General features: G+C 34.9%; 1 protein-coding gene across 4 annotated transcripts; it reads right to left on the bottom strand.

The window, feature by feature from the left end:
• Positions 1-4,737: 4,737 nt before the first annotated feature.
• Positions 4,738-10,247, bottom strand: LOC133715990 (probable serine/threonine-protein kinase PBL5). 4 transcript variants are annotated; one of them, XM_062142713.1, is made up of 9 exons: positions 9,559-10,247; positions 9,268-9,410; positions 8,909-9,006; positions 8,303-8,514; positions 7,053-7,751; positions 6,760-6,908; positions 6,119-6,343; positions 5,768-5,917; positions 4,738-5,370 (listed from the first exon to the last, which is right to left on the bottom strand). In XM_062142713.1, exons 1-9 carry the CDS (start codon positions 9,743-9,745, stop codon positions 5,071-5,073), a joined length of 2,163 nt encoding a protein of 720 aa, XP_061998697.1. In that variant the 5' UTR covers positions 9,746-10,247; the 3' UTR covers positions 4,738-5,070. The 4 variants fall into 4 exon arrangements, with proteins under 4 accessions (XP_061998697.1, XP_061998698.1, XP_061998700.1 ...); XM_062142714.1 differs by having other exon boundaries at positions 9,592-10,247; XM_062142716.1 differs by having other exon boundaries at positions 9,605-9,744.
• Between the last annotated feature and the right edge of the window lie 1,885 nt (positions 10,248-12,132).

Genomic DNA, 12,132 nt, shown 5'->3' with positions numbered 1-12,132 from the left:
GGAAAATTCTATTCAAAATTCGAATTCAGTAAAAATAAAAAATAAAAACTATTTTTCTTCAGGTATGGTATTTTCGAAAAGCACGGTCTCTATTATCTTTATCAGCACTATTCTTGTCACCATTTGATTTTCGGAAATCATGCATTGGGAGAATAAATAATCAAAATTTCAAGAGAGACGAGGGTTATTGACGTCATGAGTTAAAAAGGCTCAAACTCTAACTACTGCAAATGTCAATTTCCATGAATTATTTAAGAGAAACCAATTATTCAGATCTACGATAAGGTCGGTCGTATAGCCAACAACATGAAAAACTGCACAATATACATTCCACCCTGTCTCACAAGGGCTCAAACTATGTGTAAGGGTGGCTCACCAGTTCATTGGTAGTGAGTGCATACCGCTGACTAAAGAAGTAGAGTCTATAAGAACAACATCACAACAGTATGGACGTATTGAAATTAACTAATAAGCAATAAAGAAAACAATAAGAAACTAAAAATTACTCTGATAACTTTTAATCTGTGACAGTTCTATTTATTGCTGCTAATGTCGACAATCAAAATACAATGCAACCATATATATCTAAAGATTCTAAACTAATCACGTTGCTGATCGACCACCCAACAAGTTTGTTGATCATTAATTCTTGATATGGTATTAGATCACGTACGTTTGATCATGAATTCATTAGACAACACTGAAGACGAAAGAATGAAAGGCAATGAGAAGAAAAATCTATAGTGACTCGTGCAATGATGCAAAGATGTTCAGCCGGACGAGAACATACAGAGCAAGGAAGTGACTACTTTCTAGTAATCTTGGCTGATCCCTATTTTGAATGTCAAGGCCAACGTCACAAAAGAGTGGTTACTTACATTAGAGTACCAGTTTCATTTTATATACTACTGCTGCAATAAATGTTCAATTGTATGAGCTTGATTGTAGGTTTAATATATTAAGTCATTCAATGTTGATTATCCAAGATGTTTTTTCATATTGATGTCCATAATCATCTAAAATTGCAATCATTGTCATCATCTATTCTAGAACTATGTACGTCGAAGGTTAGTGATAAAAGGGTAAACAAGTATTATCTTATTGATAGGTTAATTTGTCTTCTTTTAACTCTTTCAATTTTAGTATTGAGCTTGAATTGATATTTCTCATATTCTGAGCTTAAGTTTGAGAAATTATTAATTTTACGTGAATTTTATTATAGTTATATCGGACCAATGCTTGAGTCTTGATTTAGATTTTGAATTACGTTATAATTTATGATTTTCGATAATTTCTTTGATTTGAGTTCTGTTATGATTTGTGATTTCTTGGAGTTACTATGGGACCAATAAGTATCATTCATATTTTTGTGGTATAGTGAAGTTTTCATATCCTTGATTCCACTAAGGGATCTTTTTATTTTTATTTTAAGGGATCTTTTGTGGGTTCACTTTTTGATCACATATCGGCATCTCGACCATTCACTTCTTAGGATTCTATGAATAGATCACCTCTGCAAATTTTCAGCCAAATGGTGACCATTAAGGTATCGAACTAGATTAAATCAATGGACGAACCAAATCTGTCAAATCTAAACCGTTCATGTTTATAATTGTAAATCATAGTTTTGAATGCCTTAACGATTATCAATTTAGCTGAAAATTTACAGAAATGATCTATTCATATAGACCTAACAACTGAATGGTGGAGATGTTGATAAGTGATCGAAAAGTTGGTCAAATAATCAATCTCTTAAAATGGCCAAAAAAAGTGATCCCTCATTAGAAGAGAGAGAGAGTGTGTGTGTAGTGTGCATGTCATTGATTGGGAATTCAATTTATGATAATTGCTTCTTCTTTTATATATATATATATATATATATATATATATATATATATATATATATATATACAGATCCTATCCAGAGCGGAGCTCCGCTTTGAAAATTTACGTGTGAAGTTCGAGTTTTGGGTCACTTTTCGGTCGCACATCCACATCTCGACCGTTCAGTTTTTAGGTACTAGTGTATAGATCGTCTCTGCAAATTTTCAGCCAAAATGATGATCGTTAAGGCATTGATAACTGCCTTAAAGCTAGTACGGTTTAGGTTGACAGATTCAGTCCGTCCATTGGTTTAAGCGATTTACGAGTTCAATCAAATTGTTTTTGTAAATAAATTAATGAATAAAGTATTTTTCTACTAAATCAAATTGCATGCTATGGTTTTTAATGAAAGAATAATTTAGGAAAGCATTTAAGTTTCACTTTTATTTTCCTTTAACACCCATTACTCTAACGTTTTCAAATGCTTTTTCCTGAGTTCTTTGGTTTTACGTTGCCCAGATTGCAGGTTAGTTGATATTAGACATACCAGGTGTCAAAGCATAGATATGTCTTTATTGCTTTCTCATTTCATTGTTGAACTACTAGATTTGCTCTGATCACTAACCTCTTCTTATTTTATATTTTTCTTAAATTTAGAACTTTATTTTATTAATCATTGTTCTAAAAATCTCTCTGAGCGACCATCTAGGCGCTAGAAGGTGGCTAGCTGCCTTGACTAGTCTAGACGGTGCCTACACATATGAATAGTAAATAAATCAGGAAAATTATTTTCCCCACCGATTGAAGTTGTTTCCTATTCATGAGTTCTTTCATTGCAAGCAATCATGTCATTATTTGCCAAGTATTTTTTTTTCCATGGTATGGTCCTGTTTGATAAGGCAAGAAATTATCTGCAAAAAGTGGAAGGTTAGGAGCTCATAACACTCGTCGTCATTATGTGCATAGGAACAAGAACATCAGTATGAAAATACATGTGGACGCAACACCTAGCCTGGACTTTAATTTCCAAACCAACTTAAAATCAGATATCTCCAAAGCTCATGAATATGAACGCAAAGAAAGTGGGACTTGAATTGAATGGATATTTCACATGGAAAAGCAGTCATTTTGTGTTGTATTTGGAAACTAGAAAGGGGGATTTAGATTATTCTCTCTATAAAGTAAGGTAAGGGTAGCATTTTGTGATGAAATCCCACACGTCTCAATCTTCTTTTCTTTCCCAAAATGGCTTTTTTAATTTGTCTTTACCTCTTACCCAACTTGCACGAAAATGATGCCATATTTGTCAGAAATACATATACAAAGGTTTCTAGCTAGCTAGGCTAAGATGATAAGGCCACTTTATGATTTAAAAGAATAATTTGCTCGAAATGAGACGGCGTATGCATGAATTTGTTTGGGTTTCCACTCAATCTCTCAAGCTCTCTCTCTTTTTGCCAGAGTAGGATATAGGCAGCTAACCTTCAGTAATGGATGGAGGGTAAAATTCTATAATATGTTAACATATGACAAACATACAATTATTACTTTTACGACTTAATTACTTAAATGATAACTTACTACAATTATCACTATTAAGATTTAATTATTCAAATGAAAACCTATTTTACTATAACGAGGACCTTTTTAACCTTAGTCACGAGGACTTTTTTCTAGTTAACTATTTTACTCTAACGAGGACCTTATTTATCTTAATGAAAATTTTTGTCTAATTAATTACCACATGAGTTGCTAAATATTACATAAACTATGACATATATGAGAAACATTAACGTTTCATAACTTTACCCAGAGGAATATATACCTTTAAGTGATGATCCCATATCAGAAGGTAAGCTATTGTCTAAATCAACGAGGAACCAATGTTAGACTACAAAAGAACAAGGATTCAATTTACCAATATAAATACTAGCTTCACTAGTCCGTGAATCAAGCTTCTCAATTACTGACTTGTGAAAACTCATTATACCAGTGGAATTACTAGCTTCATTAGTCTGTTGAGTCAAATTCAGGACTTTCTATTTATAAAGAGAAAACTAGTGTCACAAGACCAAATGATACTGGGCGATGATATTTGCTTTAACGATGACGATGCATGCGTCTAGCTTCAACGCTCACGTTGAAGGCAGGTGAGCACACTGTCGACCTTTGACAACCTTCGTGGTAGAGACAGCCTTTGTCTCCTTCGATCATTTCACAAGTTGCAATTGTGCATTTTGTTTTGTTTTTGTTTTTCGGAGAAGGTAAAATCATTTCATTCAATACAACAATAAGCCATATATGAGGGACAAAGAACTAAAATCGTATCCCAAGAGAATTTGTGATTACAGCATTCATGAATCAAAAAAGCTCAATTTCTAACGACCATAAAAATCATTTTCCATAGACTACTATAAGATCAATCAATCTTGAGAGTTGAGATAAATCTCTATGAATGCACGTTGCTAATTAAGAAAATACCAATTTAAAAGCAATTAATCCTCAGTAACAAACGCCATAGTCATGACACAATATTAGGTCAAGACGTACGACTAGACTAAGAACTCAGTAACAACTAGAAGACAACTGACTATCTAGTAAGTTTGTCAAAGACAACGACAATGCCATAAAATGATGAAGAGTACCTCCACAAACTTCAAGGACTTTTTTTTTTTTTTTGAGTTGAAATATAGTCCTTCATTGATAATGTAAAACAGACTACAAAAGTTGGGTGTGACAATCTGCGAATTGAGCTTCACTCATAGATCGAGTGATAATTGTGTCACACACAACTTCAATACGATCATGGATTGCGGGGTCATTCGGCCATCTTAAGTCAAGGAGGCCCAACCTCAAACCACTATAAACCGCCCATCTTCTTGGGCTACAAATTAGCTCACATTGGACAGGAAATTTAAATGCACAATGATGCTCACGACTATTATTGCAGACATATAAACCTACAAGATTATTAGTGTCGAAATTAAACTACATGATCTACTGTGAAACCAATATCAAACTATCAAAGTATTTGGCCACAAGAAATAAGCCAAAGAGTCCCTCTTGAATCTCTAGGGGATTGGAAGAAGGGTTCCGGCCAAGATACATTAATCCAAAATGCTCTACGTACCGAGTTTCGACGTCATGTTTACCATGGTATCTAAAATCCCCATCTGGATCGTCCTGAACTAGTCCATCACTAGTTTCAACACCAACTACAAAGATAATGCACCATTATTCTGGTATTTATCTCTTGTCTTCAAAACTTGCAGTGCTACTGCTACCCAAGGTGGATTGCTCTGACACTGTGGAAAAGCATGACTTTTCTGAACATGTTGATGGAGGGGAAGGCGATATTGGCAAGAGTTTTCCGGTCATGTAGCCTCCTTCTGGAGTAATGTCTATACTAATGTAATTGTCACCTTCTCCACCGTGTGATTCAGAAGAGCCCAGTCTGCTTCCAGCAGATTCAGAATGTGCTGGGGAGAAGTCTCCAATGACACAATTTTGGTTGGCTTCATTCAGGTAATCTAAAGCATAAACTACCTGCCATTATATATGACAACAAGCTCAGATTATGCATATGTGTTTAGTTTGATTCATGAGCTAATTAGCAAACAGGGAAACTGTCAATGGTCCAAATGAAAGAGGAATTTCTATTCAGTGGTGATATGACATAGCATGGTTGCAATTTATCTGTTTCACAGTACCAATATTGTGAGTACTAAATTTGTCTTGTTTATGTTTTGTCTCACTTAATTATAATCAGCTCCTTACTGTTTTTTTTACACATATGATGGTGATATATTATGCCTGTTTCAAGTTTTTGTCTATGCATCCAACTTAACTGAGTCCTAGTTTTAAGCTTATATTACCCTTATTGCATTTGTGAAGGGCTTGTTACTTGCATGTTTCCATAGTCTACTTAATCGTGTGGACGTACCTTATCCATAGTTAATCTCTTGTAAGGATCCCTGGTGAGACATTTTTCTGCTACCCGAACCATCCAATAGAGTTGATGCACATCATGTGCATCTACATTCCTTGGGTCGATTAAATCTGGGTAATTCCTTTCTTTCAATAGTGGTCTTGCCTGAGAAGAAAGTTATAGACTGGCTTACGGTGCACATATGTGAAGTATATCACTAGAAGCCTGCTCTTTCTTGTTTTATTTAGTAATCAGTAGTTAGTTTCCTCTGGTCTGCAGTATATACTCCTTTATTCTCATCTCTTAGGCATGTTATATATGAATATTTATTAAAAAAAATAAAATTTACAATATGGAAGCTCTTACCCATCCCACAAGACTTTTCCCTCCAAGCTTCTTGTCTGTAGGCCTCATTCCTGTGATAAGCTGTAATAGAATGACCCCGAAAGCATAAACATCTGTCTTGGTTGACACTTTCCCACTTTCTGCATATTCTGGTGCCAAATATCCCAAAGTTCCGACAACTCTTGTTGTGTCTGTTGATCGATCCGAGTCTTCATGTTGAGTTCTTGCAAGACCAAAATCTCCTAGCTAGTACATAAAACATGTTAGTTTATTTAAACAAGGAGGTTCAATGTAAGAGTTTAGAATGTAAAATCTACTGATCTGGCTCAAGCTCTTTTACTAATATCCAATGCACTTGAAGAGCAGCTTACCAAACTAATAAATAAATGCAATCTGAAAACAGAATGAATTCACCTCAGACTAAGTAAAAATGCTATTTTAGCTACACGAATTATCCACTCTAGTAACTACTATATAACTACAGCAAGAGAAATTAAAAAAAAAAAAACAGTTTCTAATGTTTCAAATATGATTATAAATCATATTTCTTAAGCATTGTATAATACTGAAGTAAAATAGCTTCATGTTGATTAACCTACATAACTAACTAGTTCATCATGATATCAGTTGGTATTAGCTGTAGTCATATCCGAGTTATTTACCAGGGATTCATAATCATGTGAGACGAGGACGTTGTTTGGTCTCACGTCCCTATGGATGATGTTGTTCTCATGCAGATATTTTAACCCTTTTGCAGCTCCAGTAGCGATTTTTATCTTCTTATCCCAACTGAGAGGCCTGGTGTTATGTGCTGCATAAATATTTATTATTTCAGTGTTAGACTTCTCTACGCTGTAACAGCCAATATCGAGGAACAGATTTCATGTCAATTGCCAAAAGCTTGAACAATTTCAAAGTTAAAACTCTTTTCTAGTTTAGCTTGTTTTCTTCTTACTTGATAAATGTTGATCCAAAGAACCGTTGCAAACATATTCGTAAACAAGGAGCCTCTGTCTTCCTTCTGAACATGATCCTAACAGCATAACCAAATTTTCATGTCTTGCTTTGCTGAGTACATGAACTTCAGACTTAAATTCTTTCTCTCCTTGGAAGCTTGCATTTTTATGTTGCTTTACAGCAATCTTCACTCCATTCAGTTCTCCTTTGTAGACTGAACCAAATCCACCTTCAGATAGGAAGTTCTTTGCGGAAAAACTATCAGTAGCAGCTTGGAGTTCTGCATAAGTAAAGTCTCTCTTCCATCCGATCTTTGGTCGTTGATTATTGCAAACTGTGCAGGTTGAATTTTTAAATTCCTCATCTGCTTGACATTCTCCTATCCAATCATTCTTGTAGCTGTGCTGTTTAGCTTCATCTGGGCTCCCAGCGTTATCTGTTTCCTTTTGATCCCTCGCTTGACCCCTTGCAATTGGAGGAGGGACTTCTGCTTTTCCTCTTCCAGTATTTGTAGTGATTTCTACCTCTTGAAAATGACCAGCAAGAACAGAAGGTAAGGCTTCAGTAGTCCCAAGGCTTGAAGTTGTCGCCTGCTCACTTGATGAGGAAGCAGATTTCCTATAATTAGGCCATGGGTGTCCGCGAACATCAGCATCTTGTTCTTTGCCATTACTGATATTTGGAAGACTTGGAGTTTCTAAAACAAAATCCACTTTTAATCAAGTTCTTGTGTTTTAGTGACCATAAGCAATGTGATATTATGCATGTTATTGCTGTCACTTTCTATCTAATGTACTGCACTGCAATTTTGCCCCATGTTTAGATGATAAGGTAAAAATTTCATCAGACACCTAATTTTATGTCCGGCCAGAAATTCAAATCTGCTAAGCAATTTTTTTTTCCTCTTTTAATTAATTAGGAAATTCTCTAGAAGTATGGGGTTCGGATTCTGAAGGCAATATGCTATGAGACTGGTATTGGCCATAATTTACAAGAACATTCTGTAGTGTTAGTAAGAGGCTAGGGGGAAGGGTGTTTAGAAGAACAAAAATTGTGCTTTCATTATGCAAAATGCAACTATAGTCTATAGATGAAGAACTATAAGTAGCAGTTTCCTTTTCTTTGACTAGACATGGTAATTATTTTCAGGAATTAAAGGATCATATCAATACTTAAATTGTCTAATTCATGCAACTTGAAACTCAGAGTCCTAGATAATTGAGATGACTTGCGAAAATCTTTTCTTACTTTTAGGAGAGAGTTCTTCATCTCCGGGTATCATTTCATCATATTTTACTTGTTCTTTGATACGTCTCCTGGTGGTGCGCCTTTCAGCTGCTGGCTTGCTGTTCTCAATTGGTTTTGGGCCTCTCAGTTGTTCAACAGAGTTGTTACGTTTCATCCTCGATATACCACATGTCAGATTCTCCATGAAGAATTGCTTGTCTTTCTTCATTTGCCTGCACCAAAAATTCAGAGGCTTTCAAATTTTGGAGTATCTATGTACCTCTACTTTTATTGGTTTCTGATGGTACAATAGCTTTGGCAATTGGCAACCTTTAAGCCTGAACTCTAAACCATAATTCTTCATCAATTGTAGAATGATTTTTCACATCTAGCTTGAAAAATAATCTAACCATTCGGTAGCTTGGCAGAAATTAAAATCAAAGTGAAGCATCTTCTAATTGTTTCATGTAAATCTAAGAATCTTTAAATGATTTTACATTTCATCAATCATCATATGTGTTTTGCACCTCCAATTTGTGTTAAGAGGAACAGATTGAAATAAGGTTAGATGACTATGGCTGCAATGAAGGCACAACTGTAACTTCTTAAAATCTTTTGGTAACCGACCTATCAAGAATAACCCACGTTGCTCCTAATCCTTTGGCAGCATCTGCAGCAACCATCTTTGGAGACGGGCCAGCGAGTACTTCCATGTGGAACTTAATCTGTGTTTTTAAGAAGTACAATGATTTTGTTAGCATTAGCTTGGCAGATGATGCACCAAAAGGTACCCTCTACCTTATTGTATTGCAGGCTGCAAGTACTCTATCAAATAATAAATGATTTACTTCAGATTCTAAACTGTATATTCTCCATACTTAGTTGGACTTGTATATTAATAGTAGTATTAGTACTTGCAATGAATTAAATGGAACAATAAATCCACAAAAACAAATAGCAGGTTATGGTTGCAATTCTTATCTGACCTCTGCGCATTCACATATCTGAGAAATCATTGTAATTTCCACTTTGTTACGATACTCCTCCGTTTTCCTCTCAATCTCTTCTTGAATGACTTTCTGGTTTGTTCCAAAAAATGAACTGGAATCCATTTTGTTCCTGTATCCCACTGAGGACAGAGAAGTTGAGAAATTGGGTTGTTAGGGAAAATAAAAGGTTAGCATAATCTGTTTTGTTTAAAGTAACTAAATTGTTTTGTTCTTTTACCACATATTCCAAGGTTTTCTGTTTTTCAAATCAAAAGCAGAAATTCTTACACAGTCTCCCAGCTTTCATGAGAGATAACGTACTAGGGTTATTAACCTGGTGAAGAACTGCAAGAAGTGTTAGTTCATCCCCAGGCTTATGTGATAAGCCATGCAGGACTAATTGAATTGTGCTCGAACTAACAATGTCTTTAGATGCATCCTGGATCACCACTATTTTCTGAGCTTCTGCTGTCATAATTTATCTGTAGCTATATGTAGTTCTTCCGATCCAATGAAGTTTAATATATTTCACTCAGAAAAGGATATGTAGGGGTGAAATACAATGACATGGAAAATTTGCAGTGATTTGGAAACCAGAGCGTGGAACTTTATAGGGGCCTATTACTTTATTTATACTACACATCTATAAGTCAAATCTTGTACAAAAGAAACTACCACAAATATTTTTTTTCTTCCTGATGTTGAGATGCCAAGAGTTTGTTTTGGAAAGGGGAAGGCCTAGTGGAAGGTTAATATAGCTATTTGGGATGAAAATGTGCAAAAATGAGAAAAAGGTGGACAAAGTATAACTCTCAGTATCAGTTCATATTCCCCTGATTCAACTGATTCTGAGAACTAGAGTTGAAAGTTGAAAATGAATCCTGGAAGAAATTATAGTGGTGATTCCAGGCAGGCATCTCCATAGTTAGCTCGAAGGCGCATATTCGTATATTCAAGAATGAGACCTGGAGATTTGTTCATCTTGTAGGGACGTCTAATGACAGTATTTAATTAGCCTAATTTGTTTATCTGTAGTTAAAACCTATGCTTGGATGTTGATGGATGAACTGTAATCGAGTGGCTTGCCTTATGAACAACAGTTGGGATCAGTGGTGAGGAAACCAAAGCATTGATGAAGTCTCTTCTTGTGGGTTAACTATTAGTTTATTCATTCATTCTGAGGCCTTTGTGCTAATGGTTTCTGGAATCCTGACTGTCCATTTGTTTGGACATGATAATAAAATTTCTAAAACTGCTTGTTTTCTAGCTATTCTTGCATGTTATATCAGAAGGAAGGTTATTGTTACAGATCATTTAAGCGTCACCTGGCTATTACCTTAATATAGTTCTTTTGGACTTTTGCTAGCTGCTTAAATTTTGTAACGATTGAAATTCAGTAGATACTATTTTCTACTTTCAAATATCCACGGCGGTTTTTTGCTTTTATATTACAGCGACAATGATCTAGACCTCCATTTTAAAAAAAAAAAAAATAATAATAATAAAAGACTTATTCCACTAAAGTGAATAGACTTACGGCCATTTGGTTTATCGGGCCGATTTAATTATTTATGTTTGGTTATATTTTGAGGAGTTTGTATTTGTATTTTGAGGATCGAATCCCAAACACGAACCTCTTCTTGATTTTAGTCACAATCTAAAGTAAGTTAATCTTTCTTTACTACTTAGACTAATTCTAAGGGCTTGTTATCGAATAAATTTGAAGTGTACTTGTTCAAATGTTTATAACTAAGAAAGAGATGTGGGCATGCGTCACTTATGAATCATGCCATCTTTTAGATAAAGGTTGGTTTTCTTTGATACTATAAACAAATCCTATATATTAAGATTGTTCTACTTCAAGTAAGTTGTTTGATCTAACCAATATATGCTAGCATTAATCCTTACTCAAATTGTTCACCAGATCTGTACTGAAGTTCGTAACCGTGTAAAACATTGTGGCCTGCCTTCAGCTGTCTTTCGCAATGAACATCATGCCTACCAAGTATCCGCATAAGACAACTTAAACTTACAATATCCATTAAAATAGTGCCAGGTATCATAAAACACTACGAGTCTAGCATTTGGTTTGGTGATAAGGTATTCTCCTTCTAACAAAATGTTGGGGACATCTCAAATTCAAATCGTCTCTTCCTCTTTAATAAAAAAAAATTAAATAAATAATAGAGAACGACCTAATACGGATGTAATTTTTTGGGTCAATCGTTGTCTTAGAGCTTTCGAATTTATGCTCAACATTCAACAAGGAAGATACAAAAGCCATTACCAAGACTATATATAATCTAATCCAATCCAATCAATGTGAATTATATCATGATTGGGAATATCGCTATGACTTAATAATGAGAAACAAATTAACAGCAACTTCATCAGTCCATAATTTCGAAAGAGATTCATTCAACTTCAACAGTAACCTAGAATTTAAGATGGTGATGGGAGACCATTCACTGAAGGCGATCCAATACAGAAAGGGGGGGGGGGGGGGGGGGGGGAGGTTGGCTTTGTGTCCATGTTCAATTGGGAAATGTATAGTACGTCATGACTATGGACTAATTAAGCCACTATACTAAACGTGATGGACATAGTTTCTGAGCGAGTCCATCACTTGAAGATAGGTTCATTATCCTTGATTGTATAAATTGATCGATAAAAGTATGGTCACAACCAACCATTTCACAATCTTTGATCTCGAGAAACTTTTTTGCAAATCTTTCATGAAGTAATTTTGATGTAACAATTAAAGCCATTTTCGTTTTTTTTTTTAATAAGAAATTAAATTACAAGAAACTTATTCTAAAACAGGTTAAACAGCCTAAGCCTGATCTATCAAAATTTAAAGCA

This window comes from Rosa rugosa, chromosome 6 (assembly GCF_958449725.1).
Source record: "Rosa rugosa chromosome 6, drRosRugo1.1, whole genome shotgun sequence".
Lineage (NCBI taxonomy): Eukaryota > Viridiplantae > Streptophyta > Magnoliopsida > Rosales > Rosaceae > Rosa > Rosa rugosa.
Note: the sequence above shows the minus strand (reverse complement) of the source record. Positions and strands in the feature narration are given on the sequence as shown.